This window comes from Salvia splendens, chromosome 20 (genome assembly GCF_004379255.2).
Source record: "Salvia splendens isolate huo1 chromosome 20, SspV2, whole genome shotgun sequence".
NCBI lineage: Eukaryota > Viridiplantae > Streptophyta > Magnoliopsida > Lamiales > Lamiaceae > Salvia > Salvia splendens.
Genome location: NC_056051.1, coordinates 6,070,468 through 6,094,579, shown reverse-complemented (window position 1 = coordinate 6,094,579; position 24,112 = coordinate 6,070,468). Strand labels below are relative to the sequence as shown.

Here is a 24,112-nt window from a genome sequence, read left to right as displayed (position 1 = left end):
TCGTTTTCAATAATCTAGATTATTGATTACACTCAAAATTACTTGCACAAGGAAAAAGTCAGAAATAAGAGAATACCTTGAGGGTATGTATGAGTCAGATCAGTCAGATCAAACAGCGGTTTCAAACATTGTCGAAATCCTAAACGACAAAATTATTGAGGTTGCTTCGTTTTCATTCCCCATGCCCATGTGCTAGTGGAAAAACACCACACCTACGTCAATCTTGGAATTGAATTTTCTTAATTCCTATTCTCTTCCACTCATTTATCTATAAATTGATGAGCAAATCCAACAAAACATCTCCAACACTCTTTTAACTAAATTTCAATCTCAAATATGGGTAGGAAAGTAATTGCTTTTGTTTACATTTTGATCGCAATTATTCTGATAATGTCCCCCCAAGTCGCTTTAGCCAGGAAACTTGCGCAGAATACCGATACCCAGTGTATGTTCTTTTAATCTATCTCTCTATTTTGGAGTATTTAATTAATGTAAATTTATGATTATACAGATATATGTTTACATATGAGTGCTTGATAATGAATAATTGTATATGTGTCCTTGTTTTGATTGAATACACACATATACACACACACAAAATTATGCGTAACAATCCAAATCCAAACTCACACACTTAGTTTGAACATGATTGTTATAAGTGAGTATGCATTGCAATAAGGTTTTATGATATCCTACATCCCATATTGATACACTTTATATTCTTGTTTTGTGTTTAGATTTAGAATAAAAGTCGGAGACCCAACCCGTAAAGCATTGAATCCCAGACGACTTTATTGCACTGGAAGGTCAAGGTACACCAAGTGCCCACCACCGTATCACACCTCGCAACGTCCCTGAGAAATTGCAGTCCCATATCCGGACCCTAACCGATCACTTTTATCCACGTATTCCCACTGTAACAAATACCTATGTCGGCGCTTAAATACTAGAAGTAAAATAAAGAGACATTAAAGTCGCCTTTTTATGGATGAAAGCTTTTCTAATTTCTGTACAAGTGCGCAATGTAATGCTTAAAAATCTATAATTACTAGTGTAATAGTATTACTAATGTTAATTTATATTGTAATTTTCGTGTTTCTGTATATTTTACCGTATGTGTTTGGGATATTTAATGTTAAGGATTGGATAGTAATTACTTCACAAGTATACGAGTGTACAGAAACTAATAAACTAAAAAATTCATTCGCCATTTGTTCTCCTAGATAGTAACTTATGATGACGGATGAACTAATGGTGGAATGCCTAAATGTGAGATTAAATGTCTGAAGAATTTTTATGTGTTGACATGGTAGATTGGTTAATGTCTGAAAAAAGATTATTTGATCCACTGCAAATCAACTTTTACTTTTAACAATAAAATTATTATCTCAAGTTCAAAATTTACCAAAATCTTTACCGGTCTAAAGTAACCCTGGACTTAACTTACCCGTAAATAAATCTAAATAAAAGGATATTAAGAGCCACTCCAAATATTTACATCACAATTCAAACCTTAACTAATTTACTAAAGAATATTCCCTCCTCGCTTACTTTTATATTTTTTCAATCATATACTATGACACTTTAATGCTGAATATTTTATCAATAACTTATCGAGCATAAAACTGAATAATTTAAAAATATTTCTTATTAAAAATACTCCTTCTGTCCAATAATAAGAGTAACTTTTATTGTGGCACGAGTTTTAAGAAATGTACAGAATAATGAATTGAAAAAGTTGGCGGAATGTGTGACCCAATTTTTTATATTAGTTTTATAATAAAATGTGAGTGAAGTGTAGTGGAACATAAAAACTACTTACCATTTATGGTAAAAATGAAGTGCGACTCTCATTGTGGGACAGACCAAAATGACGAAGTGTGACTCTTATTGTGGGACGAAGGTAGTAGTATTTATTACTCCCTTCGTCCCAAGGTAGTTGGGGCATTTATTTTGGGCACGAGATTCAAGAAATTGATTTGTTAAAGATTAAAGTGGAGAAAGAAAAGTAACGGATGAAAAAAGAGTAAAGTAAGAGAGAATAAAGTTTATATCAAAAAAGGAAATGACTCAGCTACCTTGGAACAAACAAAAAGGAATACGACTCAACTATCTTAGTACGGAAGTAGTATTAAACGAACTGGGATGTCTTGATATGTATGGAAATTGGAAATTCAAAATTCGCCGCAGGTTAGCCTAGTTCCATTGTGCCAAAAGACAAGGTCTTCGTTGGTTTCAACTTACATGCAATGCAGCTGATCCAACAAAGTAAATCATTTGTAATGAACGAAAGATATGGCCCAATATATTAGTATACTAGTATTGAAAGATGAAGCTAAAACAGAGCAGTCCAGATCCAGAAATTGGGCCATATTTGATCATTAAGCTGATTATTGGGCTATTGCCATATTAATGTCTATCCAATTTCGTTTTGACATATTCACAGTACTTGTAGGTGTCACACACACATTACTGAAATATTTCGAATCATATATCCACCTTCTTACTAATACGTCAAATTTCTAGTTACAATTAGAATGGGACCTTGAATCATGAAAAAAATATGATTACAAAAAGGAAAAAATTGGGTGTTAATTGATGGGCAACAAAAAGAATCAGAAAAAATGGAATCCCTTTATAAGGTTTCAAGGCCATTTTGCTCCACAGATAAATTCAAATCCCAATTGAAAGTGTTAAGATTACTCAACCTAATCCGAGATGGTTTATTGCGAATTCCTGAGTAGTGAATTCTGCTCCACTCAAATTGTTTTCGAAAAGGAGAAGTGAATGTAGGAGCTTCAAATTACCGAAGAGGGGTATAGAGCCACTAAATGAGTTGCCATGCATCTCCAAGATTGTAAGTTTAGAAGCATTGGCGATAGTGCTTGGAATTGAGCCACTGAGTCTGTTATAACCCAAAAAAAGCTTTTCAAGATTGATTAGTGAGTTTCCGAAATATGATGGAAGAGTACCTGAAAAGTCATTATATGTAATTTGTAAATTCTTCAAAGTTGATATGTTGAATATGGAAGATGGGATCATAAGGAATTGCCAACCTTAATAAACATTTAACATATATAAATTCTATTAATATAAATTAGTACGTTATTAGACGTACTTTAAGTGATATAGTAATAATTTAAACAGAACTTCCATATTGATGATATTATGTCAAATTGGAAAAAAAAATCCTACTTGTTTTCTTTAATTTTCTTAACGGGATAGTATTTGATAAAGAATTTGTAATGGTTGTAACTCAAGTACAACCATTTCCAATTGTACGAGGGACAATGGCGAATCCACGAACTGAATATCTTGGGTCGAACTCGAATCAAACAACAAAAATAATAATAGAATAATTTTTTTAATAAAAAAATATTAATTTAATTAGGGCCAATGAGTACTTTTTTTAATGTGAGAACGACATACTCCCTCCATCCCATAAAAATACGGGCATATGATATGATACGAGAATTAAGACAAAATTGATAAAGTAAGAAAGATGAACAGAAGGATAGTTAAAGTAGTGTTAGTGGATATAGTGTTTTAATAGTGCTATAAATTGTAAATAACTTGATGTATATGAGTAATAAATTGGGATAACTTTCTATAAATGGAAATGCCCATATTTTTATAGGAAGAACGAAAAAATGAAAAGTGAACATATTTTTATGTGACGGAGGGAGTATAGTTTTTTTTACCAAAATTTAGAAAGTATAAAAACAATGTTTGAAATGTTAAATTATAGAACTAAATTTTTTAAAAAATCAAAAAATGATACTTATATTATCATCATTCATTTCAAGTTATGTCCTAAGTTTTAATAAGATAATTTATTAAAATATAATATACAAATTATTCAAATTCTTATTTGGCTAAAATAGATATCAAAATAATTACTTTACTATATTTGAAATAAACAAGTAAAGAATAAATTCTGAGACTAATTTAAAATTAGAATTAATTATCTATAATAGAAAGTGATGCCAGCTAAGCTATTTAAATTTACCTAGTAAATGGAGTACATGGAAAACAAAGAAAATTAAATGACTTCTAATTATTGCCCCTCAGTCTCTCTCTCCTCGCCCACAACACGACGAGCATAAACTGAAAAAAAAAGCTTCTTCTTCCCCTCTCTTCATTCACGGTGGCTACGTCCACTGTGCCGCCTCCATATTCCAGACGTAGTCACAGCCTCACCGCTCATCTCTCTCTGTGTGGAATAGGGGCGGATTCATGGATGCCGTAGGGTCGGAGGCAGCTTTCCGGTGGCACTCCGGAGACGGTAGTGGGGTCGGTCGACCCCACCCGACCCCACCTGGATCCGCCGCTGACGAGGGATGTTGCCACTGAGATTGTTGTTTTCTAAGTTCAAGATCTCAAGATTTTTACACTTCCAGATATTCCGAGGAATAAGTCCTTCAAGAGCAGATATTATTCTTAATACAAAGCTCTATAAGTCATCATTTTCTAAGCAAAATAATATTTGTAGACGGAAAGTGATCAATACAAAAATGCATCTTATTACAGAAATAAAATGCAGAACGATTTGCCAATCAGATGAACAATAATTATCCAAAAACACGGAAGGTCTCAGTTTCAAGTCATTTTATAGAATCCGGGTTTGAGGTTATTTTTAAATTATTTTATGCCATGCTTATTAGAATGACCTAAAAATAAACTAACAATGGCCTAATAATCACCTCCGTATGCTTTGGTTCTGCGTTTTTATATTTAGATTGAGTTTTGCATTATAATAATCCTCTGGAGCCACTATAAATAAATATCTATTAATGGTAATAACTTTTTTGTATAAATAGACTATTTCGCCCTTAATAGAATTGCAAAAAATAGCTAAATTTAAAATCTAAAACAACAAAACATAAAATAATTAATAAAGTTTGTAGCTTTTAGGTAAAGTTTTCATCTGATCTTATTCATTTATATATATCATAATTGTACATAAAATTTTTTATTTTTTGTTTGGTTATCATAAAAATAAAGCAAAAAGAAAATTTTTATAATGATGAATATTTTTGTAAAAAATATAAGAATTAACCGAACCAGATTAAAGTTTTCAATTTTCGATATAATTTTCTCATTACTTGAGATCTGTAAATGTATATCATAATGATTTGATGAAGCAAGTACCTGTCAAACTATTGTCAGATAAACTCAACATTGTCAAGGAACACATGCTGGAGATTGAAAATGGGATATCTCCTGTTAGAGAAGCGCCGGCAATACTTAATATCTCTAGCCTTGAAAGATTCCCTATTTCCGATGGAACTCCTCCTGTGATTGTTATATATCAGCACATTCTATTTGATATAAATGTATCATTTATACTTTATGAATAAGAACAAATGACACGAAAACATAAATATATTGCATCACATAATGATTGGACTCTATAATTTCACATATAGAAGAAAGAAGAAATATTTGTACCTTGAAAACCACTATTGTACCCCAAGTACAACTCTGTAAGCATGCCCAATCTTCCAATTTCACGTGGAATGCTTCCACTGAAATTGTTGAAGGATAATGACAAGACATCAAGATGTGTGCATTTCCATATATTTGACGGAATCTGCCCTTCAAGTAGGTTATAAGAGAGTGCCAAGAATTTGATGTTGGGCATATTGTTGCACATATCAATTGGGAGCCGACCTGATAGGCTATTATTTGCAATTCTGATTTCTCTTAGGGAAGACACATTGAAGATAACATGTGGTATGGATCCACTAGGTATATTACTGTACAAGCGTAATATCTGTAAAGTCTGGAGTTTGGAATTGTTAAACAAAGACGAAGGAATTTTACCTAAGAAAGAGTTATTGTACAGGTAGAGTTCCTCCAGTTGAGATAAACTGCCCAACCATGTTGGTATTTCTCCGGTGAATGAATTCGCTTCCAAATTCATCACCTTCAAACGACGCAATTTAGACAGCTCAAAGGGTAATATCCCAACAAAACTGTTGGAACTGATGTCCAAATATCTTAGAAACGTAAGGTTTCCAAGATGGGGAGCAACAGTTCCAGCAAGGTCATATCGAGAGAGATTGAGAGCAGTGACACAGCTGTGTTTGAGGCCGCACGACACACCAATCCAATTGCAGACTGGTGTGTTTTGCGACCAATTGGTGCTCAAGATAGCATTAGTGTCGGAAGTGATGGATTTTTTGAAGGAAATAAGTGCATTTTTATCTGTGTCAGAATTCAAGGAGAAGGCAAAGCTATTCAATAGCAAGATTAAAAGAGCAATGGAAAAAGTAAGACTCTCCATTAATTTGCTATTTTGTTTCAGTGGACAGACTGTGTACTCTATAACAGATGAGATGATTTATATAATAGTATGAGCTTTGATGATTTATTAGTCTTCGTCAATCCTCGATGATATACTCGTCCAAATATAATGAAAGTTCAAACACTGGATCTGGAATTTTAACAGGAAAACTAAGCTAGAACAGTAGACGAAAATTCTGAAAACAAATAACTTTGATTTAAAAAAAAAAAGAATTCAGAACAGAGCTGGGAAAGTGCAAAATACAAGACAAGAACGATTTTTTTAACTACGCAACAAACAAGAAATTTAACTAAGCAACTAGATCTAGAATGTAAGAAGCGAATAAATTCGAGAAATCCTCGGTCGGAAATTGAGACGGCGCCGAACAGATCTGGATGTCTTTGTCGCGCTCCTTCTAGCTAACCATTTCTACTCTAAGGAACAAAGCTTTTTGGAACTGGGAGGAACTTGGAACGAAGAACATGCGGAAGCGGAAGCGGAAGTGGAAGTTCACTATGGCGCTGCGTGCTCTATTTATAGACCTTTCGTAACAACTCCAGCTATGATAACAACTTGGGCAGAGAATATTCGTCCTTGATAACAACTCCAGTTGTGATAACAACTTTGGCAGCGAATATTCGTCCTTGCTGGGATTGCGCGTCTTATCTATCGATACGTGTCCACTTTTCTGTTTCGCAGTAGTAGTCCTTGATAACTGATTGACGCATATGCGATACGTGTCCTCCTTCTAGCTGTAGTGGTCCCCCGGCTAATTGCTTGATCACCACCTTGATCAACCCACACTGTTTTGGGTCTTTTTCGCCTTCTGCGCCAACTTGATCAGTTTGGTCTTGATGCCTTGGTCAAGCGGCATTCCTGCACAATTAACACTCGCTTTCCGCATGAAACTGATCAAGTAGCCTACATTTTACCCTCTAAACCGATGCATGAAATAGGCTTATCAATTTTTATTCAGAAACGCCCCAATGGAACGGCAGTTGTACACAAAGGGAGTGGGAGGGGCGACCCTCCTCCATGAACCGGCTCCAAGGGTGTACACGTGGCACTCGGATTTAGGAATTCGTAATACTCTGTACGTGTCTTGATCACGTATGCAATCATGGAAAACCCTAACTAGCTTATGTTCGTTATTGACTCTACTGGCTCCAAATCCAAATGTGATTACTTGAGGGTACGTGTAGTCGAAGTCTTGAGGTGAATGGACTTCTATGTATTCACGGGTGATTGGATTGCATATGGAGAGGGCGTTAGGCCTGATGTTGGCATTGCGCCAGAGAAGCTGCTGACGTTGATATAAATCCGCTTAGGGGGTGTTGTAATTTGGGGATGAGGAGATTGTAGTGAAGCTCATGGTGCTCGAGATTAGGCTCGTCTTTGAATTCGTAGAGTTTTGCTGAGAGGAATTCGGGGAAGATAGCTAGGCCGGGGCTGGAGTTGGAAAGATGATGGTTGATGAATTCTTGAGTGTTGAGAAGATCTAGCCATGACTTGCAAACGGATTGCATCGGAATGGTTGGGACGGGGAGTCGGGAGAGGATGTCGATGGTGATGTGTGATGGTAGATTTTGTGAAGAATTCTTCCTTCATTTTGTGGGGGAGTTTTGTATGATAGTAATAAATTTTTTGAATAAATTGGCTGCAGTTGTAGAGGGAATTGAATTAGAAAAGTATGGGAGAAAAGACTCATTGCCTTCCAATTTGGAAAAGTCTTCTTTTTCTTAGAAACGCGTTTATGTACAATATTCAAAGTAGTTGAAATTTCTTCACACGCCAACAGCTGGCTTGTTAATTAGTGGAACGCAATAGAATATTTATAACCAATATAGCTATGTAAGACAAGGTACGATCATAATTTGTTAGTATAAAATTTAATTAGCTGGGTACTTTAAAGAGTTTTTATTTTGGATCAACTAGATTTTATTAAAATGATTAATAATAGTTCATCATTTACTGTATAGCCTGACTTCGATCTTATCAGTTGGAGGTGAATTGTCTTACAAAATAAATATCTTTTCTTCATAATATGAACTAGCTAGATTGTTTCCAAAAAAGTTTACTAGATCTATTAACTTGAAACAATTAAGGTAATTCACAATGCTCGTCCCTTGTCAGTCCCCTTAACAAGGCATCCCACAACCATCCTATCCTCTGACATCACGGATTCACGGATGCCAAATCGGGTCAACCATCAATCGTTTCATGATCGAAAAGATCGATTTTTCCTATTCAAGAAGACTTTAAATATTCGGTCTGATTTTTAAAATGTTGGGTGAAATACCAAAACTTGAATCACCCTAGCAAATATGAGTCTATTTCCATATATAGACAGTGCCCCACAATATATATACTCCACTAGCCAGACAAGATAACAACACAGTATCAAAAGGACAAATCCGAACACCACACTACAATAAAACATTCAACACAAACACATCTTGTACAAATGCAAACACAATAGCAACGAATAGTTTATATTAGAAACAAAAATATTAAGAAACGAATATAAAATACAAAAACAAGAAAGAGATATGGTGATTTTTATGAATATATTTGTAAAGAAACGGGAGAGAGTAATAAAGTAAGGGAAATAGAGAAAATACTGGAAATGGTGTAATACCAAAACTTGAACTCATTTAAGCAAAGATAAGGGTTTCTTACTCTATACACTTCCTTCCTTTCTAAAAATTATACTACTCATCATAGTTATTTTGGTGCATCCACAAAAATGAGTCCAATAACTTTGAAGCACAGTAATCCATGTTTGATAGGCTAGATAACTCATCCAGGGATATAATTATAAACAAAAATGACATTTTTTTCATAGAATTACATTCCTAGATGAGTTATCTACCCTACCAAACTTGCACGTAATAGCACAACATGATAACATAACATATAATAGCACCGCATAATAAGAAAACCTTTAACACGAACACATCTTGTTAAATTAAGACAACAAAGCGATTTAACAATATAAACTAGAGTATAAACAAAAATGACATTTTTTTTTCATAGAATTACATTCCTAGATGAGTTATCTACCCTACCAAACTTGCACGTAATAGCACAACATGATAACATAACATATAATAGCACCGCACAATAAGAAAACCTTTAACACGAACACATCTTGTTAAATTAAGACAACAAAGCGACTTAACAATATAAACTAGAGCGAGATTATAGACAATAGACCACAACAGTTCATATTTGGTACATCCACATAAAATCACTCCATTTCCTTTTATAGACAGCAACCCCAAGACATATATAATAGCACGACAGAAATAACAACAAAACATGATAAGATCAAACCCAAACACCATATATAGAATAAGAAAAAGTCAAACACAAACATGACCTCATAAGAAATTTGACACAACATGACAACAACAAACACTATAAGTATATTAATACCAACTAGTACAAGATTACATTCTCAATTCCAAAACTCTTTAGTGAGAGAAGGACAGGAGTGAAAATCATGGCATGGATAAGGTGATTCCGCACATACAATTCCTCCATGATACGGAGTTTTTCCGTAAGCCTATTGAATAACCCAATCGTACTAAGTGGTTCATCAATCGGACCGAGATGTTCATAAATCAGACCGAGTTGTTCAATAGTACCTGTCTTGCCGGAGTAGTAGATGAGTCGCTTCTTTCTGTAGTCATAGTCAATGTGTCTCGGCGCCATCAACATTAAAACGTCACCATCACTGAAAACTTTGATAGGATAAACAGACTTTATTCCAGTGCAAGCACCAAAGTCAAAATCAGCAGCATTATATCTCAACCTGTACTCAAAGGTCCAAGATTCCTCAACTCGGTATTCCTCCATCAACCAGATGTAAATTTCATCCTTCCACACGTAAGAAACACACAGACAGTCCCTCAAAACACCCAACTCCACAATTAGACGCTTATCTACCGCGGCATGAGGAGCGGAGAAGATGCTAAAACATTCTGTTTCAACGTCAAAACCACATATCGACAAGGTTCGAGTGGAGTCATACACAGTCCAATGGAGGTTTCCGTTACACACAACCCGCCCGTCTAAATAGAATCTGAAACCAGAAGCAGCGCCAGCTTCAACACGCCTCCATGCTCCCGTCCCGAGGGTGTACACATGATGAGCAGATCCGTCGCAATTGATGCACACGACCTTATATTGCCCACTAATTTGACTCGCGCCGAATCCAAAACACAACTTATAATTAAAATTATACGACAGGGATTGTTTGGGGCGGGAGAGCTCGATATACTGACGAGTGAGAGGATTCCATATAAAAAGATGGATGTCAGGATGCCCAAACGGAAAGTATAGAAGAAACAATCCATTAGCTGCGATCCCTACCATTGATTCTGGTAACCATTCTCCGAGAGGAATATCGAAACGAGTGAGCTCATTGTAGTGAAGCTCATGGAGAATTAGATTTTCAAATCGGCCATCTTCGTCTTCATCTTCTTCGTTTTGAATTTGATTTTGATTTTGGTTTTCTTCTTCATCTTCTTCAGCTTGGAGGTAATCGATTAGGACTTCCTCTTCGACTTGGAAAATTGTGCAACGAGTTGAGCCGATCTCATTGTAGTCCCTCGGCGGGGTAAAGCAAGCTAGGAAAGGAGATGTTTCGATAACGGAAAGGAGGAATTTGGCAAAATCGAGAGAGCCGAGGAGATTGCGCCATGGTTTGCAAACGCATTTGCTGATTGCGATGCTTCGGAGAGGGAGGCGTGAGAGGATGTCAGTGGTGAGTTCCGATGGTAGATTTTTGAAGAATTCACGCCGCCCCATTGGTGGAGACGGATTTGGAGTGAATCACTGTTTGAAGAGGAAATGGAAGGAATATTAGGGTTTCTACTCATCTCTATTTATTTATTACTTTTTAAATCCTTTTATATTTTAAAATTGCCAAGCCTTGTGAAGTGAACAGTATAAATTAGACTTTTGTGAAGTGAACAGAGTATAAATTAGACTTCAAAATGGATGATGGATTGTGGAGGATGCTAATTATTTATAATCCGATCTTAATTTGTTAGTACGGTTAATTAATTGTTCACAGCCAGATCCAGAAACCGAAATTCGTAATATTTCTATTATTTTCTGACTTTGGTGACGTCCTTTTCGTTGCTTCCTCCTTCGTCGTCGTCCGCATAAACCCTACTAAAGTAATCAAACTTTGTGTCGTAAATTACATTTTCATGCTTGAATACGTCGTCGAAATAAGTAGCTTAGAAATCACAACTCGCCTTAAACAATACGCGTCCTCTTTTTTATTCAATGAATCCACAATCTCTCAATGGACGGATCGGATGGTTAAAATTCATCACACGCCTTGGTTTTTCACCACCTTTAATCGATATCACAACACAACATGCCGACATATGATTCACCAACTTGGACCGATATCTACCAAACAACTAGCGTCCTGGCCCATAAATTCGAGTCTGAGTCCTTACTCATAATCAGAGAAACTTCCGCTAAAAAACAGATTAATTTTATGTGTACTAACTAGTCATTGTATTTGAGTCCTTACTCATAATGAGTAATTTCATTGTATTTAAAAAACAGATTATTTTTAGTGTTATTGCTTGAAACTTTTTCACTATTAGAATAGAGGTTCTTAAATATATATAATTGAGAATTTATTTCAGTATAGAAAGAGTTTTCACTATTTAAAATAAAAACAAAATACATCATAAGTATATATAATAATATAATTTCAAATATGAGCATAGTTAGATATCATGTAGAAACATAAATAATACTGTAAATGATTGTATTCAAACAAAAGTAAAACAAAGAAACATAAATAATAGTAAATGATTATATTCATTTATATGTAAAAAGAGTAAAACAAGTATTTTAGTACAGTAGTAGTATAAAAAAAAATACAAGAAAGATTAACAAAAAAACGCCCCTGACAGAATTCATACTTGAATATAACACTAGATCAATGCATCAAGTAATAGTCGAATACTCAACTAATCAACAATTTTTATTCATGATCGTATCAAACAACACCAATTCGCCATCTAACGGTGGCATATAGTGCGTGTTGGGTTGACACAGATAAGGCCAAACCCAAACACCACACTGCAAAGAAACCTTCGAGACAAACATGACCAGCTAACGACAAAACACAAATGTAGACTAACATTATGAGCTAGACGAGATCACATTCTCAATTCCAAAACTCTTTAGTGAGAGAATGACAGGAGTGAAAATCATGGCATAGGAGAGGTGATTCCATACATCCACATCTTCGATCATACGGAGATCTTCCTTAACCATACCGGGTAACCCCATCGTATCGAGCTGTAAATCAATCAACCCGAGTTGTTCAATAGTACCTGTCTTGCTGGAGTAGTGGATGAGACGCCTCTGTCTGAAGTAGTAGTTAAAGTCTTCCGGCACCATCACATCAAAACGTCGCCATCATTGAAAACTTTGAGAGCATTAAGCAATGGGGCGCGCTAAGGCGCGCCCTATGCACCGCCCACGTCATCCCTTTTAATCCTCCTACCCTCCCACCTGCAATGGGGCGCCCTAAGGCGCGCCCTATGCATTTTCTTTTATTTGAATATTAAAATAACTACAAAATTGGGAAAAAACTTCATTTCATTTATAAAAATTAATACATTACAATACGAATTAAAAAAAATACGCAAACTGAGCGACGGCGGTTACGTGCCCACACTTCTTTTATTTGAATATTTAAATAACTACAAAAATTGGAAAAAAAACCTTCATTTCAATCACACAACATTCTCGTTTAACCGAATTCTCGTTTCAACCGAATTCTACTTTTTAATCATAAATTATCATTTTTTATAACATTATCATCTTAATAAATGTGTAAAACAATTTAGTTTTCAGATATCTCAACTAGTGTTTGTAGTCCAACGGTTTGGATTATTGCCTTCCAAGCAATAGACCCGGGTTCAACCCCCGGCAAACCCATTTTTTTAAGTAAAATGCGTGCCATCGTCCGTGCCTATCGTCCGCTGAGCCCACAATGGTGCCCGATGGCGTGGACGATGGCCTATCGTCCCGCGCTTCTTCCGTGCCCGAAGCTTAGGGCGTGGGCGTAGGGCGTGCCATCGTCCGGACACCCACAATGGAGCCATCGGGCGTGCCATCGGGCGCCCCATTGTGGGTGCCCTGATAGGATAAACAGACTCCATCCCATTTCAAAATTAACACCATTAGTGCTCAACCTGTGCTCTATGGTCCAGGATTCCTCGACTCCGTATTCCTTCATTGACCAGATGACAATTTCATTCTCCAATGCGTAAGAAACACACACACAGTCGCTCAAAACACTCAACTCCACAGTAAGGCGCTCATCTACGGCCGCAAGAGGACGAGAGAAGATGCTAAAACATTCTGTTTCAACATCAAAACCGCATATCAACAAGGCCGAGTGGTGTCATACACGGTCCAGTGGAGGTTTCCGTTGCACACAACGCATCCATCAAAATTGAATGCGAAACCAGAAGCAGCGCCGGCTTCAAGGCGCCTCCATGCTCCCGTTCTGAGGGTGTACACATGATGAGCAGATCCGTCGCGATTGATGCAGACGACCTTATATTGCCCACTAATTCGACTCACACCGAATCCATAACTCAACTCAAATTTATAGGAAATGGATTGTTTGGGGGTGAAGAGGTTGATGCATTGACGAGTGAGAGGATTCCACATAAAAAGAGGGATGTTAGGGATGCCTTAAACTGTGAGTATACAAGCAACAATCCATTAGCTGCGATACCTACCATTGAATATGGATTTGATTCTCCGGCTTCTCCGAGCTGAGTATAGAAATTTGTGAGCCGATTGTAGTGGAGTTCATGGAATATTGGATTTTGAAATCGGTATCGACTTCATCTTCTTCTTCATCTTCGTCTTCAGTTTGGGAATTCTTGGAGATTTTGATTTTGATTTTGATTTTGGTCTTCGCCTTCTTCATCTTCGATTAGGACTTCCTCTTCGAGTTCGAAAAGTGTGCAGCAAGTTGAGCCAAACTCATTGTAGTATATCGACGGCGTCAAGCAAGCTAGGACGGGAGGGGTTTCGAGATCGGAAAAAAGAGATTTGGCGAAATCGAGAGAGCCGAGGAGATCGCGCCATGGTTTGCAGAACGCATTTGCTGATTGCAATGCTTCGGAGAGGGAGGCGTGAGAGGATGTTTATGGTGGTTTCTGATGGTAGATTTGTGGAGTAATCACGCCTCCCCATTGATGGATTGAATCACAAATTGAAGAAGAAATGGTAGTTGCGGCAGAGCTGCGTATGCTTTGTGAATTGGTAATTAGGGTTTCTTCTCATAGGAGTCCTAATTATTCTTTTTTTTTTTACTTTTTAAAATCCAATTAATTTTTTATTTTCAAATTTTAAGCCCCCATCTGCTGGTAGCCCCCATCTGTTGGCTCAGTGTTGTTGGTGTGTGATTATGTGTGGTGCACGAATCACGAAAAACTAGCATCGAACTTGTTTATGATATTAAACTTGGCGTTAGCTCCAACGCGGCCTTCTCCAATTAATTAGAGAAGAGCCTTGCCGAGACAGCCATGCAACGACGTGAAGTCATCTTAGCTCGTGAAGCTCAGCTCGTCACACGCGAAAGAAGCCGTTTATACAGCTGTCATTGAGCTGTAGTTAGTCGGTAGTTTGTTAGTTAGGAAGTCAAGTTAGTTAGTTAGTTACATGACATAGTTATCGTGTGTTCTCGTTGTACCTACACCACCATCGCGATAGTATATAAGGTGGTGCATCTAGTTGTATTCTCTCAATTCAATCAATAAGAAAATAGATTCAACTCTCCAAAATATCTTCTTCCATTTTAAACGCAGCAATGCTGCATTTATAACTTTCTCATGGTACCAGAGCTTATATCTTCCGCTACGTCTCTTTGATTTATCTCTTATCATCTTATCATCTTGACCTCTCAAATTTAATCGATCAAAATGAATGCTCGCGGTGGTCGTGGTGCTCAACCTCCACCTGAAGACACATCTAGTCCATATTCCTACATCCAAGCGATAATCCTGGTGTTATTTTTGTTCCACGGCAGCTCATTGGCTCCAATTACACTACTTGGAGTCGATCGTTCACAATTGCTCTACTTGCTAAGAACAAGTTAGTCTTTGTGATGGGATCTATTCCCTGGCCTAACCGAGAGGATCTACTCTATCAACCTTGGATTAGCTGCAATAGCATGGCCATAGCTTGGCTGAGAAACTCGGTTTCTTCTCAAATATGCTCAAGCATCATGTACCTGGATGATGCCTATGAGATTTGGTCAGATCTTAAGGAGCGTTTCTCTATTGGAGATTCAGCTCGATTGTATCAATTGAGGCAGCAACCTCGTGTCTCTCTCACAAGGAAATTCTGATGTTAGCAGTTATTTCACAAATTTGAGGATCGTTTGGGATGAAATTCAAAAATTCTCAGCCAATCTCGTGGTGTACTTGTGCTAGATGGCACTTGTCACAAGTGCTGCGCGTTGGCATCAACACCAGGAAAATGACTGCACCATGCAGATTTTAATTAGTTTGAATCCTGAATTTTCACAGAGTAGATCTCACATTTGTCTATAACTCCTTTGCCTTCACTTTCAAAGGTGTTTGCCTTGGTGATTCAAGAGGGATGAGGCAGCGACATATTGAAGGAATCAATCCACACCTCCAGTTCCCTAGTGAGCAACCGTTTGCAAATGCTACTTCAAACTATGGCAGGTGTTTGAGCAATTTCCTATGCACTCACTGTGGAAGAACAAACCACGGTGTGGATAGATGCTTTTATTTGCATGATTTCCCCCTGGTTTTGGCCGAGAGAAGAACAAACCCATCAATGCAACTGGATCTGGTGGATCTGGATTTTCTGGTGGTAGATCTGAATTTCAAAACCACACAACACAAGATCAGTGAATTTTGTTGAAGAGAGTTCATCCAGTTCAGATTTGAAGATGTCTCCTCTGACTGCTATGAACTTACCTAGCATGGATCAGTATCAACTTGTAAGCATCTTGCAGAGCCAATTGCACACTCAAAAACCCTACATCTACATATGAGCCAGCAGCACAACCTCCTAATACCTTTTCTGGTACAATCTCTTCTCATCTACTGTTGATTCCATTAAATCATCACGTGCCAGATCATCTACTTGGATTTTAGATACCGGTGATACTCATCATGTATGCTATGATCAATCTCTTTTCTCATCTGTAACTCCAATCTCTAATGCTTATGTGAACCTTACCAATGGCCAAACAACACCTGTCACACACGTAGGTACTATCAAATTGACTCCTCTCATTACCCTATCCTCTGCTCTATATGTTCCTTTCATTCTCTTTCAATTTGATCTCATTAAGTGCACTCACCAAAACTCTTCCTGCACTGTATCCTTACTCACAATCAATTCCAAATTCAGGAAGCTTTACAGGGGACTCTGATTGGGAGGGGTAACCGTGTTGAAAACCTATACATATTTGAGCTTTCCAACTTCATTATCTGCTGTTGATCACAATTTGAAACACACTTCAAGTAATACTCTTGAAAATTCTTCTTTCACTCACTTGGCTTCTGTAAATGCTGTAGTAAGCCTTGATATATGGCACCAACGTTTGGGCCATCCATCTCTGAATAAACTCAAGTTGATATCAGACACTTTATCTACATCAAACACACATATATCCACTTGTCAAATATGCCCTCTAGCTAAACAGAAAAAGCTGCCTTTTCCCATATCCACATACAGCTCATCTGTTATCTTTGATATGATTCATTGTGATGTTTGGGGCCCTTTTTCCACCCCCACACACACACTGGACACAAATACTTCCTCACTACAGTGGATGACTATTCTAGATTTGTATGGACTTTCCTTTTCTCTAAAAATCAGAAGTTCCATCGCACAGTTTTTATCTACTGTGCTTACTCAGTTCTCTAAGAAAATCAAAATCTTAAGGAGTGACAATGCACCTGAGTTTAACCTCACTTCTTTACTCTCAAAATATGGAACTATCACTCAACATTCATGTGTAGAAACACCTCAGCAAAATGCGAGGGTTGAGAGAAAACACCAACATCTTTTGAATGTTGCAAGAAGTTTGTTGTTTCAATCTCATCTTTCTTTGGAATTCTGGGGTGAGTGTATACTCACAGCATCCTTTCTCATAAATTTGTTCTCTCACCCTTCTCAAATAGACTACCTTCTTCTGTTCTTCCACACAACACACCACCTTTTCAAATCTTATTCAACAAACCAACAATCTACTCCAATCTCAGAGTATTTGGCTGCCTTTGTTTTTCTTCAACATTAGATAAAAGCAAAAACAAATTTTCTCCAAGAGCTATAAAGTGTATATTCATTGGATATCCCTTTGGATATAAGGGATACAAGGTCATGGATTTGGAGACTAATCACATTTTCATCAGCAGAAATGTGGTTTTCCATGAATCTGAATTCCCATTATCACATCAGTCCCCATCCTATTTTCCTGAACACAATCCTACCACTTCACCTCACACTGAGGTTTCACACACTATTGTTCAGCCTCAGCATAATACCTCTCAAACTGCATCACAGACTACTGTTCAGCCTCAGCATAACACCTCTCAAATTGCACCTCTCCATTCTAACTCTTGAAGAAATATCAAAACACCTCTTCATCTTGCGGACTACATTTGCAATTCAGTAGTCTCATCTTCCAAATATCCTATCTCTTCCTATTTCTCTTTGGATAAACTCTCTGAGCCTTACCAAAATTCATCATAGTCATTTCCATTCTCACCGAGCCTACCTCATATAAACAAGCCGCACAACACCCTGAGTGGGTTTTGGCCATGCAAGAGGAACTGCAAGCTCTGGTGAGAACTGATACATGGCTGATCACTACTTTACCACCGGGCAAGATTCCTATATCTTGCAAATGGGTTTACAAGATAAAATTCAAGGCAGATGCTACGGTGGAAAGATATAAGGCACGGTTGGTTGCCAAAGGGTTCACACAACAGGGGTGGACTTTCATGACACCTTCTCACCTGTTGCTAAACTCACTACAGTTAAGATTCTACTAGCCTTGGCTGCTGTAAACGGTTGGCATCTTGCTCATTTAGACATTCATAATGCCTTTTTATATGGTAAGCTTGATGAGGAGATATACATGACATTGCCTCCTGGATTGGAAGTCCAACAACCAGCTCCAGAATCTGGAAGACTTGCCGTTTGAAAAAGTCACTCTATGGATTAAAGCAGGCCTCTAGGCAGTGGTATTTGAAGTTTTCTCAAGTGTTATCTGGATTTGGTCTATCTCAGTCAGCATCAGATCATTCCTACTTCTTCAAGAGATCTAAAGATGGTGGTTTCTTTGGAGTAGTGATCTATATGGATGACATTCTTGTTGCTAGCAGTGACACCACAATTATTACCGAATTTAAGGAGTTCCTTGCAGCTCATTTCAGTTTAAGGATCTAGGAAATCCCAAATATTATTTGGGGGATTGAAATTGCTAGGAACAAGAGTGGTATATTCATTTCACAGCACAAGTATGCTTTAGATCTTGTCACAGATGCTGGCCTACTTGGTTGTAAACCTTCTACTACACCTATGGATTCAAGCAAACAACAACAACAAGATGAGGGGGAACCTCTTACTGATCCAACAGCTTACAGAAGATTGATAGGACGACTTGTGTATCTGTGCATTACTCGACCTGACATCACTTTTGCTGTTAACAAGCTTAGTCAATTCCTATCAAAACCTCACACTGGCCACATGCTTGCAGGTGAACGAGTCCTACGATATTTGAAGGGAACCATTGGCCATGGACTTTATTATTCGGCCAAATCTGATCTATCCTTAAGCATCTTTTCTGATGCAGATTGGGCAGCTTGCCCAGACACTAGGAGGAGCATCTCTGGCTTTTGTTTGTTTCTAGGGACTTCACGTATATCCTAGCGCTTGAAGAAACAACACACTGTGTCCAGATCCTACGCAGAGGCTGAGTATAGAGCTATGGCTCTTGCTTGTTGTGAGGTGGTATAGAGCTATGGCTCTTGCTTGTTGTGAGGTGGTATAGAGCTATGGCTCTTGCTTTGCTCAAAGACTTTGGCATATAAGTAAAACAACCGGTGCCTCTTTATTGTGATAATCAAGCTGCAATTTAAATAAGTTCAAATCCGGTATTCCACGAACGCACCAAACATATTGAAATCGACTGCCACACTGTTAGAGAAAAGCTTGCCGAGGGAGTGATCAAACCCCTACATGTGCGAAATGATCTTCAACTTGCAGACATTTTTACGAAGCCTTTGGCAACAAGACCCTTCCGTAATTTGTTCTGTAATTTGTTGTTCAAGATGGACTTCAAATCAGTTTATAGTCGATCTTGAAGGGGAGTATTAGAGAAGAGCCCTGCCGAGACAGCCATGCAACGACGTGAAGTCATCTTAGCTTGTGAAGCTCAGCTCGTCACACGCGAAGGAAGCCGTTTATACAGCTGTCATTGAGCTGTAGTTAGTTGGTAGTTTGTTAGTTAGGAAGTCAAGTTAGTTAGTTAGTTACATGACGTAGTTATCGTGTGTTCTCGTTGTACCTACACCACCATCGCGATAGTATATAAGGTGGTGTATCTAGTTGTATTCTCTCAATTCAATCAATAAGAAAATAGATTCAAACTCTCCAAAATATCTTCTTCCATTTTTAAACGCAGCAATGCTGCATTTATAACTTTCTCACCAATCCTTTCCCCGCGATCCAAGCCCCTTGGCCTAGCGGTAAAGGGCGTTGGATACCGCACCATCCTGGAGGTCACGAGTTCGACCCCTGTGAGGCTCTACTTCCAAATATTATTCTTAGTTAGTGTGAAAATTGAATTGAGAATGAAACATAGACGAACAATTAGAACGTACAAACCAAGAGCACGTACAAACCAAGAGCACAAGAATTATGTGGTTCGGTTCAAGAACTTACATCGACTGATCTTTATTAATCACGGCAAAACAGATTACAAAGAATTGAGCTCATCGCTGAGCACTAAACACTACTTCGAATCACAATCCGATTCGTCTCCCTCGCTTGAAAACGCGATCATAGTAGGAAGAAAACCTCTACATATGATACACAATTAACGTACAAACCAAGAGCACAAGAATTATGTGGTTCGGTTCAAGAACTTACGTCGACTGATCTTTATTAATCACGGCAAAACAGATCACAAAGAATTGAGCTCATCGCTGAGCACTAAACACTACTTCGAATCACAATCCGATTCGTCTCCCTCGCTTGAAAACGCGATCATAGTAGGAAGAAAACCTCTACATATGATACGGAGCGACAGGCGGAAGAACTCTATGCCCTCGATGATAATCCCTCCGTCCATCTGTTGCAGAGACGTTTCTTTTCGACACGAAATTTAAAAAAGTTGTGTTAAATGAGTTAAGTAATGAATAATAAAGTAGGAAAGGAAAAAGGTAGAGAGATGAAAAGTTGTTGCTTTTTGCCAAAAAGAAAACGACTAAGCTATAGTGGGAAAACCCAAAAAGGAATACGACTGTGCTATAGAGGGACGGAAGGAGTGTGTCGTATAGTAGCATATTGCCCGGCCATGATAAAATGTGCAGAATAGTAACAGTAATAAAATGTAAACAAGACTATAATAGAAATTAGAAGTCTGGTAATTCAACTATTGAACAACTATGTTGTAAAATTATCGCAATGAATTTATTCGAATGAATAAATTAAACTACGATTTCTATTCGACACAACAAGGCCAAACCCGGACAATAAACGACATAGAAGCCTTAGAGACTTAAAACTACAGAGACAAACAAACCATCGACACGAACACATATATGTAGACTAAAGTTACGGACTAAAATGAGATCACATTCTCGAATCCAAAATTCTTGAGTGAGAGAAGGCTAGGATTGAAAATCAGGGCACAACCCTTCACATTTGCATCCTTAGACATATCAACGTGTTGAAGAATTCTTGTCTTGTTGGAGTAGTAGGATAGAGTAGTATTGTCCACCAACATAAAAAACGTCACCATCTTTAAAAATTTTAATTGCTTCAACAGATATATAATGCCAACTAAAATAGAAACCATACCATTAGTACTTATCTTGGACTTTATGGTCCAAGATTCATCAACTTGGTATTCTTTCATCATCCAGATAACAATTGCATAGTTGCTGCACCAGTAGTAAGAATAAAACAGGTAGTCCTTCAAACAGACAATTTCCCATTTCCATTTCCAGCAGGAGGATGAGAGAGAAGGTGCTAAAACATTCGGTTTCAAAGTCAAAACCACAAATCAAATTGATGCGACTCGAATCATATCCTGTCCAATGGAGGTTGCCATTGCATAACAAGCGTCCAACTAAATTAAATCTGAAACCAGAAGCTCCGGCTTCAAGGCGCCTCCATGTCCCTGTCCCGAGGGTGTATACATAATGAGAGTCGAATTTGGTGAGCGCAATGATGCAGATCACCTTATATTTTGGTGTATTTTTATGCATTCGTGAATTTCAAATTAATATGTTCAATGTTTTTCTGGGAATTAGGCCGTGTAAAAATATTTTTGCACTATTTATTGTAAAAACGTGTCTTCGTTTTTCTCAAAATTTCAAATAATTTCACTAAAAATTACATGTGATTATAATAACAAGCCACATGTCATAGCTGAAATTTAATCGGATGCAAAATGAGAATAAATCAAAAGTTTAGTAATTGACATACTAATTTTAAAGTTGCTATGCAAAACTAGAAAATAACACAAAACTCAAACAAAATATTAGGAGTGATTTTATGATTAGGCGTGATTTAGTTACATGATTATTGATATTGGCGTGATTTAATGATAATTAAATAAAATAATGGAGTATATGAGCAGATTTAGAAGATTTATTTATAAAATCATTATAATCGTGATTTGATTAAGATTAACGCAAAAAAGTATGATATTATATGAAAAAATGAAGATTTTATTTAAGATTTGATCAAGATTTAGAAAATAAATATCACGCCTAAATCATGACTAATATTACATGGAAAACATTTTAGGATATTTTAATTTAGAATTGATTTAGATTTAAGAAATAGATATCATAAAATCATGCCTAATACTATCACTGAATCACGTCAAATATCTATTATTTTGTACTCCCGTTCCAAGTTAATTGAGAATATCCTACATAATTGACTCATTTCTATTTTTATCAAAAAGTGATTATCCCTTACTTTATTCTTTCTTCATCTATTGTACTCTTCTCTCTCATACTTTATTCACCTTACACTTAACAAACTACTCTTAATCTCCGTAATGAAATAAAATTCCTCTATTAACAAGGAACGAAAGCCAAAGGGAGTGTTTGTTTTGTGTTATTTTAATAATTGCCGATTCTAACAATGTGTAACGCCCATATTCATAATAAAAAAAGTGGCCCATATTTCAAAATGGATTTTCCAGACCGATCCATACCTAGAAATCTAGAATTTTGCCTCTTCTTAGCACTTTTTATACTCCTATTATTTTATTTACTTTTTATCAGTAAAATAATATTTCCTACACTATAATTTTAATTGCAAAAATGCAACCTTATTCTTAATAAAAGAATATATATAAATCAAAATCAAAATATCAAACTACTTTTATAAATTTGTATGAGTGTGGTTAATTGTCTGATGTATTGTGATAGATAATTCCACTATTGTAAATTATCGAACGAGTAAAGGTCATTTTAGGTCCTAAACATATGACCAAAATACGAATTTTGTCCAAAACATTCACATTTGGAAAAACAGGCCTATAACAAATAAAATGTTGACGAAGTAGTCCTTTTTTTACGGTTCCGTCAAAAAACTAACGGTCAACGCTAATTGCACAGTGGTATTACCGTTAGTTTTTTGACGGAACCGTAAAAAAGGACCACTCCAACAACGATTTCATTTGTTATAGACCTGTTTTTCAAAAAGTGAATGTTTTGGACCAAATTCGTATTTTGGTCATATGTTTAGGACCAAAATGGACATTTACTCTTATCGAACACAATACAGTATAACATCGCAATGAATTCATTCGAATAAATAAATTAAACCACAATTTTTATTCGACACAACAAGGCCAAGGCCAACCGGAAAACTACACAAACAAAAATCTTCAACACGAACACACAAATGTAGACTATTATGGACTAAAACGAGATCACATTCTCGAATCCGAAACTCTTGACTGAGAGAAGGCTAGGATTGAAAATCAGGGCATAATCATTCTTTGCATCTGCATCCTTGAATGTTTTATGTTTCACTTTCGATGTGGGACAAAATCATTCTTGGTTGTTTCTCTTTTATAGAGACATCCTTAAATGTTTTATGTTTCACTTTCGATGTGGGACAAAATCATTCTTGGTTGTTTCTCTTTTATATATATATCATTGAATGTTTTATATTTCACTTTCGATGTGGGATGATAAGTCGCATTCTAGGCCTTGGTTACTGGTCAGTATAAGGTGCTTTATTGGATAATATCTGCAAAATAGTTGTTAAAGTGTGCAGGTTGAAGTACTAAATCAGGAGGGAAGGTTCAGAAGGAATTCGAGTGAAAAAGCTGCGAAAAGTGTGCAAACTGGTCGGTATGAGCAGAAAATACGCAAACTGGCCAGGATGGATGCTACAGAACTGGACACGAGAAGGAAGGACTTGCTTGGAATAATCACCTATCTAAAGAAGGGCAAAATTGTCATTCCACATGAAGAGAAAGCCCTAGAAATTAGGGCAAGCCACCCTATAAATAGG

At 37.0% G+C, this 24,112-nt stretch overlaps 1 protein-coding gene and 1 non-coding gene across 2 annotated transcripts; both read left to right on the top strand.

The window, feature by feature from the left end:
* The first annotated feature begins 13,201 nt into the window (after nucleotides 1–13,201).
* TRNAG-UCC lies at nucleotides 13,202–13,273 on the top strand. The gene has a single exon. It is a non-coding gene; the product is annotated as a tRNA-Gly (tRNA).
* Nucleotides 13,274–18,159: 4,886 nt separating this feature from the next.
* On the top strand, nucleotides 18,160–19,434 carry LOC121781362 (uncharacterized mitochondrial protein AtMg00810-like). Its single transcript, XM_042179107.1, has 6 exons — nucleotides 18,160–18,297; nucleotides 18,462–18,539; nucleotides 18,632–18,776; nucleotides 18,885–19,100; nucleotides 19,197–19,262; nucleotides 19,361–19,434. The coding sequence occupies exons 1-6, from the start codon at nucleotides 18,160–18,162 to the stop codon at nucleotides 19,432–19,434; spliced, it is 717 nt and encodes a 238-aa protein (XP_042035041.1).
* Nucleotides 19,435–24,112: the final 4,678 nt, after the last annotated feature.